This window comes from Dermacentor andersoni, chromosome 8 (genome assembly GCF_023375885.2).
Source record: "Dermacentor andersoni chromosome 8, qqDerAnde1_hic_scaffold, whole genome shotgun sequence".
NCBI lineage: Eukaryota > Metazoa > Arthropoda > Arachnida > Ixodida > Ixodidae > Dermacentor > Dermacentor andersoni.
Window position 1 is genome coordinate 111,955,411 of NC_092821.1, and position 23,643 is coordinate 111,979,053.

The 23,643-nt window shown below is 49.9% G+C and overlaps 1 protein-coding gene across 2 annotated transcripts in view; it reads right to left on the reverse strand.

Annotated features, from left to right (window-relative positions):
* The window catches only part of LOC129384233 (uncharacterized), a 50,116-nt gene that overhangs the window by 2,672 nt on the left and 23,801 nt on the right, over positions 1-23,643 (reverse strand). Inside the window, exons 4-10 of one of the 2 annotated variants that reach the window (XM_072284041.1) lie at positions 17,781-18,153; positions 13,512-13,719; positions 12,205-12,405; positions 9,102-9,305; positions 5,491-5,754; positions 3,264-3,398; positions 905-1,334 (exon numbers count right to left, since the gene is read on the reverse strand). In XM_072284041.1, coding sequence (XP_072140142.1) covers positions 905-1,334; positions 3,264-3,398; positions 5,491-5,754; positions 9,102-9,305; positions 12,205-12,405; positions 13,512-13,719; positions 17,781-18,153 — 1,815 coding nt within the window. Of the gene's footprint in view, positions 1-904; positions 1,335-3,263; positions 3,399-5,490; positions 5,755-9,101; positions 9,306-12,204; positions 12,406-13,511; positions 13,720-17,780; positions 18,434-23,643 lie in introns of those variants that run through there. The other variant, XM_055069460.2, reaches the window with a different exon arrangement.

Consider the following 23,643-nt stretch of genomic DNA (forward strand, 5'->3'; position numbering starts at 1 on the left):
CAGCTGCGCCGGAAAATTCAAAGACTGAAACTACTGTTCTTACTAAAAAACCATAAACTGTCTATGAATGCAGACCCCTTCCTTAAACCTAACACTACGCGCCAAACACGAAATCATCATGCACAATCATTAACCCCTTACAGTGCTAGGATTAACGCCTTTAAATACTCATTTTTTCCACGTACCATTGAGGAGTGGAACAGGTGTCCGCCAGATCTTTTAACCAGAGCTGATTCTTTTGACTCAATGTTTTCTTCACAGCATTTAATTTGAGAGCCATTTATTTCTACGTTTACTTTTTGTATTTTGCATCTGAGCCTTGTTGTATTTATTGCTGTATTTTGTGTCACAACTTGTATTTAGCATTTTTCAATTTTGCTAATCCTGTTCTTTTGCATATATTATGTATTCGCCCCTCCTGCTTGGGCCTACTGTAGGCCTGCAGTATGTTCTAAATAAAATAAAAATAAATAAATAATGTTTTATGGAGAGGACTACGCAAGTGGTGAGCCCCGAGTGTACTGATATCATCGCCGCACTTTCGTACTTGTTTTGTGTCGACAGGAACAGCATTTCCATTGACTAAGCGTTCCAAATGTCTCCTTCAGCCCAGATGCACACCGAGCGGTGAAATTTATCTTACTTTCGAAGTTTGGCCTTGAATGAACGAGGTGTTGCGTGTTCAGCAGATTCTTCTGCTTGACGTCTGCTACAAACCAATCTAGCGCTTGCACGTCGTTCCTTATATGCCAACATTCGGCTTCAACCAATTTGCATCGAAGAGCATAATTTGTGTTATATAAAATGTGGACGCGTCGACCGCGCATTTCGTGGCAGCAGAGTGCCGCCGTGCAGCCCGCCCACAGTATACGGCAGAGAAGGTCCGGCGTTTCGCTGAACTCACCGCGTAGTCGTAGGCCTTGAAGAGGTGCCTGGCAAGGACGACGCCGAGACCTCCGTAGTTGGCGGACGGCGGGCCGTCCAGGTAGAAGAGAGGCTCCGCGAACGCCGCCATCTGGAGGAAGGCGGAGTTCCACCAGTGGTCGTACTGGACCAGTGTGGCGTACGACAGATGTCGATGCAGCAGGGAGTCGTCCAGGGGCCAGTTGGGGGAAAGTAACTTGTATCTGATCGCAGAGTCGATCCAGCCTTGAACCACCGTCGCGTACGAGGACGTACGCCCCTGCTCCCGTTCACCGATTTGTGGCCGTCGCGGCGCAGGCGATTCCGGACGTGCGTCAGACATTCGGTTTTCGACGCTTTCGGTATCGCTCGCATTGCTGCCGCTGACCGCCGACTCCTTCCGTGCAGTGCGTTCTCCATCACGTGCGCTCCTGTGTGCAACAAATACCATGTGTTTCGCACTCAAGACAACCGCGACGGAACGCATACACGGTCTGTTAAATATGATTCCCGAAGCGTGGCACCGATGACTTATTTCGGGCTCTTGAAATTGCTTCCGCAGTACGCATCCAGTAGAGTCGTGACCTGTGATATTAGTTTCTGTTGTCCACTGGAGGCCTTCGCTGGCCGGCGAACTTGAATACGACCCATTTACGACGTTTCCGATTTCCGCCTATTTGGCGTTACACTTAAATTAAAGAAGCTTTAGCAGTCACGTGATCCAATAAGAGTTGACAAGACTACGAATTTGACAATATGGCGGAATTTGATGTGGACGAAATAGCACCATGAGTATACTCTTGCTCAGCCGGGTCTACTCATTTTAGCAACCTCCTAAATAGCATCCTGCATTTACAGTGTTCTTATCCATAAAGTAACCAGTACTACTTAACTAAGAAACAGAATAATCTGTGGAAAATAAGTTCTGTGGAAGGCTGCAAAGTGGATGAATGTATGCGAAGACTAAAAGAGATGAAATCAGAATACATAAGAGCGAATTTCACGTTCTCGTGAACTTCCCGCCATCTTGCGGGTTTCTACTGAACTGATTTACTATGTTCTAGGAACATGTGCTTCGATTTGTCGACTTATTGGTACTCGCTCCAGCGATCTGCTAGCCTCCGGGTTAGTTCGCCTGGTAGTGAGACAACCCAGGAAAGTTGTCCGTCGCGGTTGCGCACCCTGGACGAGGGCAATTTCTTCTTAAACTAGAACGAGCAATCCATATAAAAATTATTAACATTGGTGTCCGCTCATGTCTGTAAAAAGGAGTTTAGTGCACAATCGAAAACGTAATATTCGACTGGTTACTACGCGCTGCATTCTGCATAACTTTCATTTCTTTTCTGCATTTAAAATAAAGCTATAGTGCCGCGAAGCGGCGACTGATGGAGGGCGGAAAAGAAGAGCCACGCGAACTGGAAAGCTTCGTAAACAACTAAATTGGTGTGGTCTGATGCCCACTAGAAACCTCCTAGTGGCACTGGGGCCGTAAATTATTTTCAAAGTTTATCAACAAATTTTTACCAAGTACCTAAAAGCACAAATAATGAAGGATGACTTTTCAGGGGGTAATTAAAAAAGTGTGAGTTCCTCTCACCCGGCCTTCGGAATCGCTTTGCCCTACTTAAAACAAGCTCCGTGCTACACAGGGCATCTTGCTCGTGCTTAAAGGGCCCCTCACCAGGCCACATCGCAAATTGTGGGCATATGCTTGAAGACATGGAGTGCTTTATAGGTGTCGTTTTAACGCAACAACTTTTCTAATTCGCTTACCAATAGCACAGACAGGAACGTCTGAAGTTCCGCGAACCCATAAATTCAGCAGCCCAGCTTCGCCGCCAACATAGGTACTCTATCCCCTTGCCCCCGTGTAGCCTCCGCAAGGAAAATCCATTCCCTGCGTTATCCCATACCGGAGCTGAAGGATCGCGTGACGCATACGTCAAGGGCACTGTTTTCAATATTTTTTTTACGCGATTGTGTTAAAGGCGCCGTGTCGCTGAAAACCTGGTGTCGGGGCCTGTGGTGACACCTCCAACCAAGAAAATCGAACCACGCAACCCAATTCACGCATGCCCTCGACCGGATATAGGCGTTACGGAAATCATTGAATTTCTCCAAATAAAATGCGCCTGAAAATTCGTAAAGTGCCACTTACACAGCCTACAGACATGATCGCGACGATGGTGATCGTCGCGATCACCATCGTGCACTGTATGCACTCGCCTTGTGCGTTTAAATGTCCGAACCTGTTAAGGGGCCCTTTCAAGCCACACATGCGTAGTGGTGACTTCTACGACAAAGCACCAACTGGCTGGAGACACTGTACAATTAGGAACCGTCGGTTTAGAGCTCACCTTTCCACCAGCTTTTCTTGGCGGTCCTCACCATCGCGGTTGTCTGCGATGTGGGGTTTCCATGCCTCGAATTCCGTGCGCCCAACAATGGCGGCTGCTTCCTTGCGAGTCTGCTCGTCCATCCACGAGATGGAGCTGCATGAAGCCAGGTGGATGAAGGCAAGCTGTTACTGAACTACACGTGGAGAGGAAAGAGGGAAATTAAAGAAGATGCGTGTTTTTTTATTATGATTAAAAGAAAATCAGTACCGCTATGACCCGGATACGGGTACATGTGAGAACGTGGCCTTATGCAAGCTACGTCGAAAATGGTATTCCAGCGTAGCATGGAGGAAGGAAAGAGAAACCACCACGATCTGTACGAACTGAGATTGAGCGCCGTTCAACTCGGTGAAGGTGGATGATCCGCGAAGCTTTTAAAACACACGGCAGAGGTGACACAGAATTTTGAAAAAAATGTAAGAACACACATTTATTTGTGCGCATTTGCGTGGACGACCATACTATATTACGTAACTATTTTCTGCATTACAAAATGGATGAGCCATTGTTTTTTCTTTTACTTGCTTAGGTGGGTATGAGCCATTGCTGATGATGATAGTTTTGTTGACGCAGAACAAAAGGGCAGCGAAAATTGTTAGCGTATCTTTCCTAGTACGCCGCTTCGTCTACTCGCATTCTAGAGTGCTAAACATGGCTGGTATATTGTCGGTGTAGAGGTAGCGAACACAAAGAACGAAAAGTAAAATAAGTAAGATAGATTACGACTAAGTGGTTAGTTAACACACGCTACGGATCTTAAGTGGACGCTTTAGCTCGGGCGCATCTCTTACGCTGCCTCCTCAAATGCATTTAAAACGCAGAAATGCTTTTGTGTGATAACCACTTGGTTGATTTTAATGAAATGTAGGGCATTTGCGAGAAAATGTCCAATTCTAGTGACTGTTGTAAGCAGAATTTCGGTTCATGCATAAATTTGTTTTAAGAAAATTGCCATAATTGTTAAGTTTGAAAAAAAAATGTCGAAGCACGAAGTTACAAATCCGCACTCTACTCCAGGAACACATATCGCAGTATTGTTAATTGCATCCGTTAGAAAATTCGAAGCGGTTAAATTTTATATGTTCATTTATATATTCTGCCAGTTTGTTACAATGTTAGCAAAGGTTTTGCAAAAGTTCTACTCAAATTATAGTGCTTTACGTGAGAGCTATGTAGAATACATCGAATCTGACCTCTTTAGATGCAATATTGAAAGTAGTATGCAGAATTGCGATATCATTTCACATTGTTGAGTTACAGAGTTCTAAACTTTGTAGTTCCACTTTCAGAAAATTTGCAACCTTAAGCCATCGATCTAATCAAATTGCTCGGCTACATCAAAATTTCGCTAGCAGCAATCACTAGATTTGGCTTTTCCTTTCAATGCAGCAAACTTCACTAAATTTGGTGCAGTGGCTGCCACGAAAAACCATTTCTCCTTTCCCATGTGAAATAATTTACACCCCTGAGCTAATGTTGCCTTCTATGGACCGCAGAAAAGGAACAAAAAGAAAGGAAATATTAACCCAGCCTAATGACACGGATGGCGTTTTGGAAAGGACAGACAGACGGCCACATAGTGCTGCAGCTGTCATAATCACTCAAGAATGCAAGTACACAAACAAAGATACTGCGGCTGATTTCCTTTATTAGACTGTGACGATGAACATAATCACTAGCTGGTGGAACCATCAGGATGACTGCATTCGTGCTCATTATTCCCGTCACTTCCACGGCCTATATATATATATATACATACAAGATGCCGCTGGAGACCATACATCACGTTTTATAAAGAGCACCAAAACCAAGAGGTCCGTTTTGGGCATCATAAAAATTTTGCTATGCGACGAGCTCAATTCCAGTATACTTGCTTGCTTGCTCCTCGGTGACCAGAGCAATGACTGGTAACGGGCTTTGCATCAGCCTAATGCAGACTGTTCCTTGGATCCTTAGTCCGCAATATATAGAGACAGGATCGAAGACGTCACTCGGTCTCAAATATAGTTCACGAGATGACACAGGTAACGCCAACACAGGAGCAATTATTCGTTAAAAAGAAAGACATTCCGGAAAGTATACACAACCCCGACTAAGGGCCGGCGCACCAACCCTCAAGGTGCTCCAAGAGCTTCAGACAAGGAACTGCACTTTTAAGTAACAACGCTGACTTATAAGGGCGCACCTGAGCAATGTCATCGTAGTGTGGCGGATCTTGTTCAGAATGACTTCGACCTGCCGCATGCCCGCACGTCCCAGCGATGCATGCGCCCTCTCCAGGAAGAGCTGCCGCCGGAAGCGGCTCTCAGTGAGGGCATAGCAGTCGCTGGGTCGGTTCGCCGCTGCCACTGCTGAGCTGCCGTAGGACGCGACACTGCCGTCGAGTGAAGCAATCACCGAGAACTGTTGGGCAAACCACCAGCCCAGTGTGTACAGCAGGTCATCGTTGCTGGGTGCCGCATTAAGAGGAATACTTCATTAATTAATTCATTCATTCATTGCTTCGTTCGTTCACTCATTCGTCTTTTGTTTTTGTCCGTTCGTTCAGTCGCTAAACAAAAAAAGTCGCAGTTCTGCCCGATAGGCGAAGCATCGATTGCGATAGCACACTGGTGTACGAAGTAAGAATAGTAATTTTATCGGCCGTATAAGCTTGTAAACATAGGCATGATACCTACATTAACAAGCATAGTGTCACGCGCGAACAAGCAAACGAGAACTTAGCTCACTCAGTGGGGGTGCAAACTCGCTGTCAGTCACAAAGCTGAAGGGAGGAAGAGCGGCAGCAGCAGCGAGCGAATTGACCTTCGTGCTGCGTGTCGCATCAGCGCGTGCTCGTATACGCAGCGAAAGCACAGCGCACGGCGGGCTCTCTTTCTTTCTTTCTGCCGCCCCCTTTCTGTCGCCCCCTACTACGCTTCCCTTCCCTTGGAATCCAGTCCGCAACCCTTAATGACCATCGGTTATCTTCCCTCCTCATTACATGTCCGGCCCATGCCCATTTCTTTTTCTTGATTTCAAATAGGATGTCATTTACCCGCGTTTGTTCCCTCACCCAATCTGCTCTTTTCTTATCCCTTAACGTTACACCTATCATTCTTCTTTCCATAGCTCGTTGCGTCGTCGTCAATTTCAGCAGAACCCTTTTCGTAAGCCTCCAGGTTTCTGCCCCGTAGGTGAGTACTGGTAAGACACAGCTGTTATACACTTTCCTCTTCAGGGATAGTGGCAACCTGCTGTTCATGATTTGAGAATGCCTGCCAAACGCACCCCAGCCCATTCTTATTCTTCTGGTTATTTCAGTCTCATGATCCGGGTCCGTGGTCACTACCTGCCCTAAGTAGATGTATTCCCTTACCACTTCCAGTCCCTCTTTACCTATCGTAAACTGCTGTTCTCTTCCGAGACTGTTAAACATTACTTTAGTTTTCTGTAGATTAATTTTCAGACCCACCCTTCTGCTTTGCCTCTCCAGGTCAGTGATCATGCATTGCAATTCGCCTCCTGAGTTACTAAGCAAGGCAATATCATCAGCGAATCGCAAGTTGCTAAGGTTCTCTCCATCAACTTTTATCCGAAATTCTTCCCACTTCAGGTCTCTGAATACCTCCTGTAAACATGCTGTGAAGAGCATTGGAGATATCGTATCTCCCTGTCTGACGCCTTTCTTTGTTGGGATTTTGTTGCTTTCTTTGTGGAGGATTGCGGTGGCTGTGGAACCGCAATAGATATCTTCCAGTATCTTTACATATGGCTCATCTACACCCTGATTCCGTAGCGCCTTCATGACTGCTGAGGTTTCGACTGAATCAAATGCTTTTTCGTAATCAATGAAGGCTATATATAAGGGTTGGTTATATTCCGCACATTTCCCTATCACCTGATTGATAGTGTGAATATGGTCTATTGTTGAGTAGCCTTTACGGAATCCGGCCTGGTCCTTTGGATGACAGAAGTCTAAGGTATTCCTGATTCTGTTTGTGATTACCTTAGTAAATACTTTGTACGCAACGGACAGTAAGCTGATCGGTCCATAATTTTTCCAGTCTTTGGCGTCCCCTTCCTTATGGATTAGGATTATGTTAGCGTTCTTCCAAGATTCCGGTACGTTTGAGGTCATGAGGCATTGTGTATATAGGGCGGCCAATCTTTCTAGGACAGTGTTCCCACCACCCTTCAACAAATGTGCTGTTACCTGATCCTCCCCAGCTGCCTCCCCCCTTTGCATAGCTCCCAAGGCGTTCTTTACCTCTTCCGGTGTTACTTGTGGGATTTCAAGTTCCTCTAGCCTCTCTCACCTTATCGTCGTGGGTGTTACTGGTACTGTATAAATCTCTATAAATCTCTTCAGCCACTTGAGCTATGTCATCCATATTAGTAACGATATTGCCGGCATTGTCTCTTAACGCACACATCTGATTCTTGCCTATTCCTAGTTTCTTCTTCACTGCTTTTAGGCTTCCTCCGTTCCTGAGAGCCTGTTCAATTCTATCCATATTATAGTTCCTTGTGTCCGCTGTCTTACGCTTGTTGATTAACTTAGAAAGTTCTGCCAGTTCTATTCTAGCTGTAGGGTTAGAGGCTTTCATACATTGGCGTTTCTTGATCAGATGTTTCGTCTCCTGCGATAGCTTACTGGTTTCCTGTTTAACGGCGTTACCACCGACTTCTATTGCGCACTCCTTAATGATGCCCGTAAGATTGTCGTTCATTGCTTGAACACTATGGTCCTCTTCTTGGGTTAAAGCCGAATATCTGTTCTGTAGCTTGATCCGGAATTCCTCTAGTTTCCCTCTTACCGCTAACTCATTGATTGGCTTCTTATGTACCAGTTTCTTCCATTCCCTCCTCAAGTCAAGGCTAATTCGAGTTCTTACCATCCTATGGTCACTCTAGCGCACCTTGCCGAGCACGTCTACATCTTGTATGATGCCAGGGTTCGCGCAGAGTATGAAGTCGATTTCATTTCTAGTCTCACCATTCGGGCTCCTCCACGTCCACTTTCGGCTAACCCGCATTCATTATCCGCATATTATTCGGTTCTGCAAACTCTACTAATAACTCTCCTCTGCTATTCCTAGAGCCTATGCCATATTCCCCCACTGACTTGTCTCCGGCCTGCTTCTTGCCTACCCTGGCATTGAAATCGCCCATAAGTATACTGTATTTTGTTTTGACTTTACCCATCGCCGATTCCACGTCTTCATAGAAGCTTTCGACTTCCTGGTCATCATGACTAGATGCAGGGGCGTAGACCTGTACAACCTTCATTTTGTACCTCTTATTAAGTTTCACAACAACACATGCCACCCTCTCCTTAATGCTATAGAATTCCTGTATGTTACCAGCTATGTTCTTATTAATCAGGAATCCGACTCCTAGTTCTCGTCTCTCCGCTAAGCCCCGGTAGCACAGGACGTGCCAGCTTTTTAGCACTGTATCTTCTTCATTTGTCCTCCTAACTTCCCTGAGTCCTATTATATCCCATTTACTGCCCTCTAATTCCTCCAATAGCACTGCTAGACTCGCCTCACTAGATAATGTTCAAGCGTTAAACGTTGCCAGGTTCATATTCCAATGGCGGCCTGTCCCACAATGAAAGAACGCTTTAGAGTAACAAAACCGCCACTACAGGCTACGCGTTAAAATACTCGTGTTTAAATCCCTTTTTTAAATTAAAATTATGTGCTATATATGAGACGCTAGATATGACAGGGGTGACACGTGCTAATAGCTTGGGCTCTATGTCCTATAGCCAAAGCTAGTATATCACTCGGGCAACGGGACTACACAAACCTGAATCGACCGAAGAGTTTGCTCATAGTATGGGTGAGGCTGATGTCATCTAGCAGGATATAATCTTGGAGAATGAGCCGGTGCGGACGTAGCATGTTGTTGAGGTATTCCAGCCATGCATTGCTGTAGATGCTGGGTGTGAATAGGGACGTCACGCTCATTGACAACCGGATCACCGTGGACGTTCCCCGCTTGACCCTGTCACTGCGCCGACAAAAAGTAAAGAATTCGAAGGGCACTTAGTTATCTCTACACGGATGAATGCGAAAGCATTACGACAAGCGCGCGAAACTCAGACATTATGCCAGAACGCAAGGTCGTGGGTTCGACTGCAAACAAAGGTTGTGGGTTCGAGTGCCCTAATTAACTCTATTCTAATTATTGTGCCATTATTACCTCCGCCTTATTTAACACGAAAGGTCCTGGGCTCAATTCCCACCGAAGGTCGAGGGTTTGATTCCCACCAAAGGTCATAAGTTCGAGTTGCCTACTTAGTTCCGTCTTAAGTATGTCTGCTTTAATTACATTCCCTTTAATTAACGCTAAAAATTGGGGATTTGACTCCCACCAAAAGTTGAGGTTTCGCAGCCTTTCTGTACCATACTGCAGTCTTGCTAAGAGCGCTAGGTTTTCCACCTCATGAGCCATTTAACTCCTTCACATTAAAATAAATCAAGGCCCCAAAAGGTTGCTTTTTTCTTCTTAATGTACAGCAGACAAGCTCTTTCACGTATGTCCTCGTTGTGTTCTACACGAATTAGATGGGTGAATTAGTAGAATAAAGCAGAAATAATTTTATGTAACTGGAAATTAGGCACATCTCAAGCACAGTGAGAATGAGTGCTGTGGTAAGTGTACACAGACAGCTGGCTATACAGTATCGTTTGATTTGCTGCAAACCATTTCCAGCTGGGTCAACGTATTTCTGCAAGGCAAGCAGTTGTACTAGTGACGAAAGCGTCTGTGCGACGACAGCAGTCACACCATGTCCACGACAATAGTACGACGACCGCCTTCTTTTTTACTTTCCTGAAGAACCATTAGAACCTGGGTGAAGGTGGGCGGATCGTAAAGGCAACCCAGTGTTACACACCGTCTGGAACCGCTGGCTGTTAGGCCGAAAAAATAAAGAAATCTGGCGTGTTCGCTCTTATAAGCGACTAGCTGCTATGCGACATCAGGCACGCAGGATGCACAGGTAAACACAGCAACATTGGCCAATTTCATTGATTCATCGAAGGCGAAGAAGGTGATTTAAAACCTCTTTGGTATATGATGAAATCTGTGCACGGACGTGCTTCATCACGTGTTATGGCAACTGACGCCTGCGTCAAACCCATCATAGAGATAGGTGGCATATGCTTGAAAGAAGTATTGAATTGTTGCCCGATTGCCAAAGCATCGGGCTGGTGTGCTGTGAGGCGGAGCTTTAATACTACTTTCACAACGCGCATCGGGGCAGATACTTAGTGGACAGAACGAGCTTTCCTTGGTTCTCTTTAAGACTGATGGTGCTGCCACAAGTTTACTTAGGCGACGCCTGACAGCTGGTGCCCTTGAAGACGTTTGCGAAATTAAGTAGATAATTTCACCTTTCTCCGCGCCAAATCCCTCATGGAGCGTGACGTTGGACGAGCACCTGCCATGGCTCTTGACCGACCGACCGACCGACCGACCGACCGACCGACCGACCGACCGACCGACCGACCGACCGACCGACCGACCGACCGACCGACCGACCGACCGACCGACCGACCGACCGACCGACCGACCGACCGACCGACCGACCGACCGACCGACCGACCGACCGACCGACCGACCGACCGACCGACCGACCGACCGACCGACCGACCGACCGACCGACCGACCGACCGACCGACCGACCGACCGACCGACCGACCGACCGACCGACCGACCGACCGACCGACCGACCGACCGACCGACCGACCGACCGACCGACCGACCGACCGACCGACCGACCGACCGACCGACCGACCGACCGACCGACCGACCGACCGACCGACCGACCGACCGACCGACCGACCGACCGACCGACCGACCGACCGACCGACCGACCGACCGACCGACCGACCGACCGACCGACCGACCGACCGACCGACCGACCGACCGACCGACCGACCGACCGACCGACCGACCGACCGACCGACCGACCGACCGACCGACCGACCGACCGACCGACCGACCGACCGACCGACCGACCGACCGACCGACCGACCGACCGACCGACCGACCGACCGACCGACCGACCGACCGACCGACCGACCGACCGACCGACCGACCGACCGACCGACCGACCGACCGACCGACCGACCGACCGACCGACCGACCGACCGACCGACCGACCGACCGACCGACCGACCGACCGACCGACCGACCGACCGACCGACCGACCGACCGACCGACCGACCGACCGACCGACCGACCGACCGACCGACCGACCGACCAGCTGTTGCTGCACTGCATGGCGTTGGGGAAAATGAACCTGGCAATGAAGAAGCCTTTCTTGTGGTTCTCGCTTTCGAGTGAGTGACGAGACCCGGAGTTCTTGCTGCACGGCACGTAGCTGGTGAAATCTGCCCTCACAATGCACAAGCTGTATGCAGTAGCTGATTCGTATGCTGGTTTGGCTCTCCAGACCCACAACTTCCACAACACTGCAGGGAATAGATGAAATATATTACAGGAGTGAACTTCACGGGACAGGGCTTGAGCCTGACTGGTTCTTACCGATCGAACCTGCCTTCCCTGGGGAATAATGTATCTGACTAATTTCGATCAGTGTATAGATGAACTAATTATCAATTAGGTACGGAAATGAGAACTGTGAACAGAAGTTCATTCTTAGACATTAGGTGTACATGATGCACGTATAGTGCGTTTTATTTTTGTCGTACACATAAGAGTTTATTTAGTTTTTTCTGTGCCTATGCGTTAAGCGCATACAACTGGTTTGTCACCCCTGGTACTTATAATTATTGTACTAGGGTTCCATCCCTTTCTTGCTATGTGTTTCTATGTAATACCCAAGAGAGCATTTAGGGTAAAGGAATGGAGTAACATGCCACACGGTGGCTGCACGTACTCGACGCCTGGCGGCTCGATGATCTGCTGCATTTCCTTTTCCAGCCGCAGCATCCTCTCGATATGGGACCGGTCCTCGACACTGGCCCTGTACACGTCGTAAAAGACGTTGGCGTACTCCTTCAGGCGACCCAGGTCATCCGACAGCTGCTGCTGGCGACGCCACTTGTTCATCTTGACGCGGTTGACGTACAAGCTGTACCTGCTCCGCCACGGGGTGTGAAAAAATGCGTGAGCATGGAACTCGCTTTATGATTACGGTTCATTAGGCGCCGAATAAAAATGTAACACAGGCCTTGTTTAGACCCCCATTCCTCGCGGGATTGGACAAAGATTAGAATGATAATAAGTAAGCTGCAGAGCAAAGTGCAACAGGGATTTGGGCGAATAGTTATTCGTTTCCCGATTTCAGCGGAACAAAGGGCAAATGCAGCAGAGGTGACGTAGAAACGACAGGACGTCGCGCTATCTATAGCAGCTGACGTTTTATTGAGCGGGACACAACCATTTAAAGTCAAAGGTGTTTCACCTCGCGCGTGGTCACTACTGTGACTTATCACTGCTGCTATCTCACAATGATATATTAAACAGCAAGGCAGCAGAAAACCCGTTAACTATGCTCGCTCGATCTTCCCACAGAGCTAACAATGGTAAAAAGATACCGTTCACGCGGCCTCCGATAGCTGACATTCCTCTAGAAGTAAGAATAGAATTCGGCAGCTGATGCGATACGTAGGAGAGATAAACCGTAGCCGATAGTGGTATAGGTGATTAGGTGGGTTGATAAGAATATTGGAAGCCGCGAAGGAGGCTTGCTTACGCCCCTAAGTCTAAGTCACTAGCGGAGGCTTTATCGCGAAGCTTACATTTTTGAATGAATTATTATGACGATGGTGATGATCTCGCGGATTATGAAGATGATCAGGAACGGTGGTAAATAATCCAAAATCCTTGTCAATTGTTGTCTTTATGTAACAAAGCACGGCGTTCGTTGCGATTGTTCATTCCTCCGTCGCCCAACAAGTTTTCCTCCTGCATGAAGCTACGCTTGAACAATTCTAAATATGAGCCACCTATAGTACTTTGATGCTTTCACTATTTTCGGCAGCTGCACCTTTAATAACATACTTGAAACACTCACTTTTAACTGAGGTCTGACACTGTCTGCAGTAGGCAACACAAACGTAAATGCAAAACTGATTTGTAGGTAGGAGGACCTTGCCCTTAGGAAGTTTGAAACGCAGCTTATGAAACACGCAGTATATATTCCTGCACGCTAGTAGGTCATATATTCAAAATGGGGAGTACCTCGTGTTGTTTGGCAGCCGACGTAGACTCAGCTCGAACCAGAAGGGGACGCCCCAGTTGATGAGCAGGTCGAACAGCACGTAGGGCGCTCGGCGCTTCAGCACGCCGTACTGGGGCCACAGCAGACCCCGCTCTCTCATGAACGCCTTCAGCTCTTCCACGCTCTCCCCGGACGGAGCCATGCACGCCTTGTACAAGGAGAACGCCGCTGCAAAAGACGGTTGGAAGCGAACTGGTCGCGCGTTTCCCAAGTTGCCAAAAGTACGTCACCAGCTTCTCAAAGGTAAAACGTTGGCCCTTAGCAAGCTGGAAGTTAGGGGAGCACTAGAGTCGAACTTCTTCAAAAGCCCACACTGGTGCGCTCGATAGAGTCTTTTATTGACAACAAAGTGTGATGTAAGAAGTATAAATACTTGTCATTGTTGTAGCTGTTTGTTGGTCTAAGAGAATACAGCATCGCTAATTAATAACGTCTACAGTTTTACCCGAAGCCTCGTTAAAAGTACATGTCTTATAGGATTAGGAATTCAACCTTGCAGGCGTGCCCACAAAAGAAAGAAAAGCAGGATGTAGAATATTGCAAGAATATATAGAAAGAGCCATCACCCCCAGTCCAAGCGCCTGCGAGCCCCAGCACCACAGTGTCATGGCTGCGAGCTTACAGGCCAGCAAGGCCTACCATGACTAGCTCCCCAAAAAACTGACGCTAAAGTCCGGAGCCCCCAAGCCAAATTGTCACGATTCAAGAGCTTTTCAGTATAAAAGGCTTTTCGGTTCATCAGTGCTTGTTATAGCAAGGTGTGACTGAGGGGTAAGTAATAAACACTTAGATATTTTAATTTTACAAAAAAAAGTGTCTCAAATGGTCCCCCCTTAGAACATCGACACGTTCGTGACGCCAGGACACACAAGAAAATTTATGCATTTGAAAAGGACAGGCTGGTGGGATAGTTGGTACAAGATCATTGACATAGTACCGCAGAAGCACACGGACGATGAAAAAAAAATACGGGACACAACCCTAACAAATGAGCGGTCATTGCACGAGAGAGCATATATATATATATATATATATATATATATATATATATATCACAACATGAAAGGAGGAGACGAGGAAGGCACAAACAAAGCAAGTGAGCAAGATCATCTGACACAGGCTGCTAACACGACGACAGCAACAGTTCTTTCTCCGATAAGGAGAGTGATAGGCAACTAACAAAATCTGTATTCCTAATCTCTGCAGTTTCTTCTATTTCTCTAGTGAGCTGGTCAGGGCGTCTCGCCACTGATTGAACGTGCTAAAACAGAGGCTTGCATCAGCTGCTTTGCGCTGTGTGCGGCAAGGTGGCGTGATAGGGCTCGTTTTTCCACGTTTTCCACTCGCTTTTCACCTGGCGACAACTCGCTAGCCAAGCCAGAGGCCACATTGGGCCGCGCTCCCCCGCCTCTGTTCCGCTTCCTTTCCATCACACCCGCCGTGGTTGCTCAGTGGCTATGGTGTTAGGCTGCTGAGCACGAGGTCGTGGGATCGAATCCCGGCCACGGCGGCCGCATTTCGATGGGGGTGGAATGCGAAAACACCCCTGTACTTAGATTTAGGTGCACGTTAAAGAACCCCAGGTGGTCGAAATTTCCGGAGTCCGCCACTATGGCGTGCCTCATAATCAGAAAGTGGTTTTGGCACGTAAAACCCCATAATTTTTTTTTTCCTTTCCATCACCGCCCACGTGCACTTGCTCGGCTTCTCGCTGCCACTTTCCTTTGCCCTCGCGCAACAGCGGTTAGCTGTGAACCGAAGTATTTTTTTTCTTACGCGCAAGCGCAACTGTCCAGGTCTTCAAATCGGCGGTGCCTGCCTGAAGCCGCAAAGCAAGCGAACGAGGAAAGCGCCTGGAGGCGACGAAAACCGCGCATCGGGAAAAGTACGAAGGAGCGCGGATGGCGCGGAAAAGTGACGCCGCCTATAGGAAAGTGTAGGTAACGTTGAGCAAAGGCGGGAAGGACAAACGAGGCAAAGGATTCGCGTAAAACGACGGTAGGCACAGGCGCGCCGAGTTGACCTCCTCTGGCAGTTGATACAGGTATTGTTTGGGACACAGACGTACTGGAATAACTATCGTCCTCGCGCGCCGTACGCTATGTGTGCGAGCGAAATCGTTCGTCGAAATCGTGCGAGTGAAATTGTGAGCCACCATCGTCGGCTCAATCTCGCGCAAGTGTCGAAGCGCACCGTATTCCGTCCCGCGCATAGCACCGGGGGATTGGAGGGAGGCGGGGCGTCGTACTTCGGCCGCACGCCGACACACGGGCGTTATCTTGAAAGCGATCTGCTTTGGGGGCACAGTCTAGGAGGGTCACTGGCTCGCAGTTTTGCGTGCGCCGTGTTCTCAGCCCTCAGTTTGCATCGAAGCGTCACATCGCTCGCTGCCGCTGCCGCCATTCCTCCCGCCAGCGTTTTGATAGCGGGTGTTCACGGTCACTGAGTGGGAAGTGTTCGGGTTTGCCTCTGTGCGCTGACACCATGCTAGTTGATTTAGTTAGTAAGCTAATGTATACAAGGCGGCTTTATATTCCGGCGGCTGCTGCACATGGCGTGGTCGCGCGAGCCCTGACTTGAATACGACCGGCGGGGCGGACAGTTTAGGCGTCAAGGTACACCGAGGGCCGACAGCGCCGTGCGGGCAATGGCACCCGTACACTTGCGCGTCACCCGTGTTCGAAAAGCGAAACGCAACTAACCCGCTCCCTCTTCTTTAGGACGCTGTCAGTGACGTCATCGATGTGGCTGCAGTATGCTAACCACAACCTTCAGCGAGCCGGCCGGCGCTGTTGAGCAAGTGCGATCATCCTACGCGCTACACCCAAAATACGCTTGTATGCGAGACCATATCGTTTCAACGAGTTCGCGGTGAGATAAGGACGCGCATTTCATGCTCGACGGTGAGACGTAATCGCTGCGTTCACTTGCGGGCGTCTGTACAGGCGTAAGACTTGCGTCATTCCGTAGTTCCGTTTCGGTTTCAGAAGTGAAATCGTCCTAAGTCATTGCAATGCAGAAAATAGCTGTTTAACTTCTTTTGTTGGATGCCTGGAAAGGGTCATGCTCGGGAGACTGCCTTCAGATATTGCATAAAGATCTATCGTCTTGACTCTCTGTCAACCATATAATATTAGCCAAGTGCCAGTAACCCTGCTGCCTTTAGATGGCCGGCGTGTCAGGGGTCAATGCATGCGAAAAAGACAAATCTCAGGGTACTTCTATTTGGTGATGTCACTTATATCGAAACTGCGTTTTCCCGAAATCTTTGTTTTTACAGCTCTGAGGTTATAGGAGTTAGGTTATATATATATATAGCTTTCCTTCTACTTTCATTTGCACTTTTTTTTCATTCTATTCTACATTTTAATTTCAACCAGAGAATTTCCCCGATGCTCTCCTTGGCCTCATTGACTGTTGCCGTTATGACGTCATTAACACAAATCGAGCTTTTCGGTTGCTCTTCTCGCTCGTTCGTTCATAGCGAGGATCTCGAATCTGGCAGTATTGATGCATTTATGTAGAATACCAGGGTTTTTAGGCACGTGCCTGCTTTCCTACGTTCGCCTAACTACATGATGTCATCCGGCAAAAAAAAGTTGTTCTATGCCTACCTAGCATGTCTTTGAGTGGCGCAGGCTGACTGTTAAACATAAATACCCACGTTATCAGATGGCACGATAGCCGTCGCCGTAGCACAATTGGTAGTGCAACGGACGCGTAATGCGGAAGTGGTGGATCTGGCTCCCACCGACGGCAAGGTGTCCTTTCGTTCACTTCCAATTCCCTCTTCTTTATAATTTTCTGCATTTAACTTTCATATATAATCTCCCCGTTACGTGCAACGTGCCTGGCTTTTATATATATATATATATATATATATATATATATATATATATATATATATATACGTGTGTGCGTGTGTGTGTGTGTGTGTGAATCATTTCCGTTAGTAGTCAGTGCTGTGTCCTGACTGCTATATGGCCATCGTTCAGAGCTCGCGCTGCTTTTTCATTAGGTCAGCTATTAGCTAACATGTGCCCCCTTACAGTGAAGCGTTTCATTTCCAAGAATTCATCCCACAGCAGAAACGCGGAATACTTCCGAAATATATAAGGTCTGCGGTTTTACGGCTTCGCTGTCTGTGAATTAAGTTTTGCCCTGGGATTCGCGCACACCTACACAAAGTTCCTTCCGATGATTATTACATTTCACGAGCACTGGCGCACCTTCGGGCCTCCTCTTGGACTCGAGGTGCAAGGCGCCTCGCGCCATCCAAACTCGCATCATCTCGGTGGCCGTGTCGGTGACCAGATCACTTTTCCACCAGACAGGACCGCACACGTGGGCCTCGATGTCGTCGCAAGGGTCAACTCTCATGTCCAGACGGCTGATGACCTCACTCCACAGCAGCTGGCAGCCGGCACTGTTGCAGGACGAGTTGCGCCCGAGTCTCTGGGTGCTCGAATAGGAGCGACCAGCGAAGTACGCCGCCAAAACGGCTATGAGAAACACGACGGCCACGGTGCACGTGGCCAACGCCCTCCAGGGAACATCACGGCACCAGGCACTGTCCTGCTTTCGGTCGGCGCCCTCATTCACCTGCGTGTACCGGACAGCCCTCATCATACCATTGTGAAAAAAAAAACCCATTTAAGCGCCAAATGGCTCTTCGTATCTTGTAAACTGTGGCCGTACTCCAAAATTTCTCTTGCTTATAAGCAAGAGAAAGCGGGCACACATTGACGCGATCTGGCAGCGTCAGAGTGTATCCCCGAAAGCGGGCGATCGAGAATGCGTCGGCGTCTAGCACGAGTGTCACAGGGACACCTCCGTACATGATAGAGCTCGACCGAGATCAGATTTCTGGACCGCGATGAACTCGTTTCCGCAGCTTGCCCAAATCAGTCGATCAAGATTGAGAAATCGTGGCGCTGCAGGAGCTGGACGTCGGTAGACAGTGCCGCTTATTTGTGGCGATGGTGGTTCGAGCATAGGTGAACGGTACGAACTACGACACATTACAGTGTGGCCGCGGGGGGATCGCGACCATATATCCCAGTGACCCAAGCTGGCGGGAAAACAGTTAGATACTAGTACAGAGAGGCAGTGTAAATTGCGTGAAGTAGGCTTAAAATGCTAAACATGAAAGTTGACTGTGCGCGTGACCTTTATGACCGTAGTGGTGCAGACGCCTACTTTCTGGTATACGTCAATCGGTGCGCACTTGTTGGGCTGCCCTGCCGTAGCTCTGCCTGCCGAGCGAGAGAACTAAATGGTAGCAAGTGCTCTGTCGTGATAACTATGTGTTAGGCTGACTTATTTTATTTTAATCGCTCACGCAATGTTCCCTCCTCATTCTTCCCTTCTTCCGTGACTGCTACACAAAGCACAGGACGACCGCGGCAGGAAACGTACCAGGCAGTACAACTTTTCCAAGATCTCCTCGCTCAGCATAGTCTGCACCGACGATGCTCTGCGGCGCGCCTCGTCGAAGCTGGACGTGGATGGGCTGCTCTGGACAATGCCGGGACTGATAACTCGGGGTCCGTGTTGGTTGTGCTGGCGCCGCGTATCGAGGTCGGGCTTGGTCTTTTCACCCTTCCTCTTCTTCCCCTTGCTCTCGTCGTACAACGCGGGCGAGTGGTGCTCAAGTTGACTCCGAGCTGTGGCGCTTTTGGCCATCACGGACGGCTTCTTCCGCATTGTAGTAGTCTTGGCATCACCCAAATGGCGCTGGAGATGGTACGGAAGGATGATATGAGGACCGGCATTTTTGCCCTCTCGAAACGCAGCCGTGCCGAGATTTTTTGACTGCCGATGTGCTCTGGCAGGAGTACCAGGGCTAGTGCGGCTTCTGCTGCTGCTAGCAACTACCGCTGCTACAGGGGGCAAGGCATTAGACGGCGCCGTTGACTCGGTTGTTTTGGAATCTGACGCATGGTGATGCTGCGGACTGCGAGAGTTGCCGTTCCTGCTTACCGGTGACGTGGCTGGTGGTGCACCGACCTCGACTGACTGGTGATTGCGCATGGGGCTAGTCGGCGAAGAGCCGCTGTTGGTCGCTGAAGGTGCCGGCGACGTGGGCTTGGCAGCAATTACCGCGGGAGACTGACGTCGGGGCATGTTTCTTTGTTATTCCCGGTGCCTTGTCGTTTAGTGCGACCTGAAAAGTGTCCGTAGTTCTTCGTTCTCTTCGAAAGCAGAACGACCTCGTGCTTGAACGCGCGAGCTATCTTCTTCGACTTCTGCTTCGCAAACGAGAATGAGATATCAATGATGATGATGAAGCAACATTTGCTGGGCCCGAAATAAATCGGTGGTGCACGCAGGCACCAGACGGGGTGGTTCCCTAGTTACGGGACCCATATGTTTCCACCAGCTCCTGGCCCCTGTCCGTCAGTGCGAGCTGAATCGGTAGAACGGGGCTGGATAACAAGGTCTCCCATCGCTCAAGGGGGTGGGGATTGGGGGTGTTGGTGAGAAGGGGAGGAGGGGGGGGGGGCTTGAGTTCTGTGCACTCTGCCAAGACGTGCGGCAGGGTGCCCTTTTCTGTTCTGCAAAAAGGACAGAGGATATCGTATTCCGCAAGGTACATGCGGTTCATGAGTACGGGATGCGCAAGCGATCCCGCCTGCGCTCGACGCAGGATCGTCTGTTGTTGCCTGGTGAGTTTGGGGTGCGGTTCTGGCAGTCTGCACCTTTCCTCTCGGTACATCCGGGTAATGTCCCGAAAGCTGGTAACCGGGTGCGGTAGCTCTTCCGGCTCGTGCTCGGCCCGGATTGACATTTCTCGGGCATGGTAGTCGGCGATGGTGTTGCCTGCTACCTGCGAGTGAGCCGGGACCCACACGAGCTCTATGGCTCTTCCCGGAGGCTTGTGCTTGGCTAGAATAGCTCGGGCCGCGTAGGCTGTCTTTGAGTCGGTGACTATGGTGTCCACGCTCGGCTGTGCAAGTGCGAGGGCCACGGCCGCTTCTTCGGCAACTGCGGGGTCTGTTGTCTTCAGGGACGCGCTGACGATCAGCCTGTCTTTTGATGTAACCACTACCGCTGTACGGTCACTGTGTTTTCGGAGCGAGGCGTCCGCGTAGAGGACCCTGGGGTTCTCTTCCAGCTTCCGGGCTAGGGCTTTAGCTCGCGCGGTGCGCCTCTCGTCGTCGTTGCCCGGCGTCATGTTCCGGGGAAGGGGTTTTGTCTGAATGATCGTTTTCCAGTCTTCCGTAAGGGCCGTCTTTATGTGTACTGGCTCGATCTGCCATCCTATTTTGCGTAGGACGGCTCGTCCGTGTTCCGTGTGACTGAGCCGGATTCTCTGATTAGAGAGGTGGGCTTCGATGAGCTCCTCCACCGTGTTGTGGGCGCCCATGTCTAGCAGTTTTTGAGTGGACGAGTAAATGGGCATGCCCAGTGCTTGTTTCGTTGCCTTACGAAGCATCGTGTTTAGGGTGTTCCTTTTCGCCTTCGTCAACTGGAGATACGGTGCGGAGTAGGTAACCCGCGACACGACGAACGCGCGTACCAGGCGCCTGGCATCGTCCTCTTTAAGGCCTCGGTTTCTATTAGATACCCTCCGAATCATACCAAGTATCTATCTGTTCGGTTGAAGTCTTGATCTTTGTGATGGCGGCCTGTGCCTTCCCGTCGCTCTGAAGTAGTAAGCCGAGAATCCTAATCTGCTGTGTTGGCTTGATGGTAGTTCCGGCGATGGTGATAATCACGTTCGGCGGCAGCTCCTTCTTGGATTTTCCCGGTTGGATCATGAGCAGCTCTGATTTCTGGGGAGCGCAGCTCAGTCCGCACGACTTTGCGTACTCGTGCACGGTCGTTGCCACCCGCTACAAGACTTCCTCCATCCAGGCATGGGATCCCGCTCGGGCCGTCCACACCGTAATATCGTCGGCGTAGAACGCGTGGTCCACGCCTTCAATTTGCTTGAGTAGATCGGGCAGGGGCAGCAGGGCCAGATTGAAGAGCATGGGCGACAAGACCGATCCCTGAGGGGTGCCCCTATCGCCGAGTTCGACAGGGTCCGACTTCTCCTCCCCTATCCTGATGGTCGCCGTTCGGTTTGACAGAAAATCTTTTATGTAGCCAAATGTCTTTCGGCCACACCGGGTTTTGTTTAGATTCTGCAACACGCTCACGTGGGACACGTCGTCGAACGCTCCCTTCAGGTCGAGAGCGAGTATCCCGCGTGGCGCGTGGCTCGTTGCCAGCTTGACGACCAGTTCGTGAAGTTTGATCATCACGTCTTGGGTGCTGAGATGTTGCCTGAAGCCGTACATCGTCTCTGGCATCTGATCCGTTTCTTCGAGGTGCTTCTGCAGCCGGCGAAGGACCATGCGCTCTATCACCTTCCCCACGCAGGATGTGAGAGAGATGGGCCGCATGTTGTCTATCGTGAGGGCCTTGCCGGGCTATGGAATGAAGCGGACCTCGGCGTCCTTCCATTCCTTCGGCAACTGCGAGCTCCCCCAGGCTTCGGTAATGTGCTCTAGGAGGCCGCTGGCCGCTGTACCGATCATGTTACCGAGTAATTTGTAAGTTATGGCGTCCCTGCCGGGTGCACTTCTCTTGTTACTGTCATCTATCGCTGTCCACAGTTCCGTCATGGTAAACGGCCGGTCCAGTTCTTCGTTTTCGGGTCCTTCGTACCTCTCGGGCACCGGGTACTGGCCCTTCTCTGTCTTTAAGTACTTGGCCTTCAGGTCTTCCAGGAGCCTGCGGCCGTCTCCCTTGTACGTGTTCAATACTTTGGTGAGGTTGCGATTGGTCGCAGTTTTGCTACTCAGCGGGTCGATCAGATGCCTCAAGAGACACCACGTCTTCCACGTCGAGAGCTTGCCCTGCAGGCCGTCGCAGGTCTTCAGCCAATTTTCCTTACATAGTTTGGCCGCGTGCTCGGCGATCTGTTTGTTCAAGAGTGCTATGCGCTTGGCCAGCTTTCTGTTGTGTCTCTGACGTTTCCACCACCGCGTTAACGAGTGTCGCGCCGCCCACATGTGGGTCAGTCTGGCGTCCACGTACGGTGTCTGCGACGTCGTTGCGATTTCTTGGGTAAATTTATCGAGGGCCTTCTTCTGGTCCCTCACCCATTCGGTGTAGGTCCTTTGTGTTTCAGCTTGTCCCGATTCTTCCTCGAACGCCTCTTCTTGTTCTTGGGTAAACTTTCTCATCTTGGTCCCAATCCGTGATCCGCGCCGTCCCCAGCACAGCCCGATATCGGGAGCCTCGGATCGTGATGCCGATCACGCTGTGGTCAGACCCCAGGTCCACTTCTTCGCTTCTCCAGGAGACGTCTAGCGTGCCTGATAACCACGACAGGTCTGGCGTGGTGTCCCTCGCGGCACTGTTGCCTCTTCTGGTGGTTACGTCCGGCTCGTTCAGGAGGGCCATCTCGTCATCCTCCATTGCTTTGGCCAATGCTTTTCCTCTCTTTGACTGAAACCTATAGCCCCACGTTGTGTGAGGGGCGTTAAAGTCGCCGAGGATCAGGAGTGGTCTGGTCCCCGCCAACCCTTTCGCCTGGCTCACGATGCGGTCAAATTCGTACTGCCGTTGTGACGGCCGGCAGTACGCGCTCATTACAAATAAATTGCCCGAGCTGCCAATTTCCCTCGCATGCATTTCGACCAGCGTGTGCTCGCACCCACCCTGCACCGTGACATGTTGAGTTGCCGCCACGTTGCTGCGGACGAGCACCGCCGTTCCTCTCTCCGTGGGGTCCGTGTAAGTGACTTACTCCGGGAGTCTTGGTTTCCCGTTTGTTTCTTGTAAAGCAATTACATCGGGCTTGTTTTCTTGCCCGTCAATGTGTAATAATAGTTCCGCTTCTTTGTTGCGAATCCCGCGGCAGTTCCATTGGTAAATTACAGTGGTATCCCCCCCAGTTTTCTTCTTGTGCTTCTTACTTGGCTTCTGCATCATCCTTTCCGGACGTCTCGAGTCGATTGCGCCTTTTCGCGATCGCTCTTTTGATGTTTTCGGACAGCTCCTTTTTCAGGGACGTGAAGCGGTTCCTCACCATTGTTGAGGCTACTTTTGGCGCTAGGCGCTTGTGCTTCACCGATCGCATCTGAGGCTGACTAT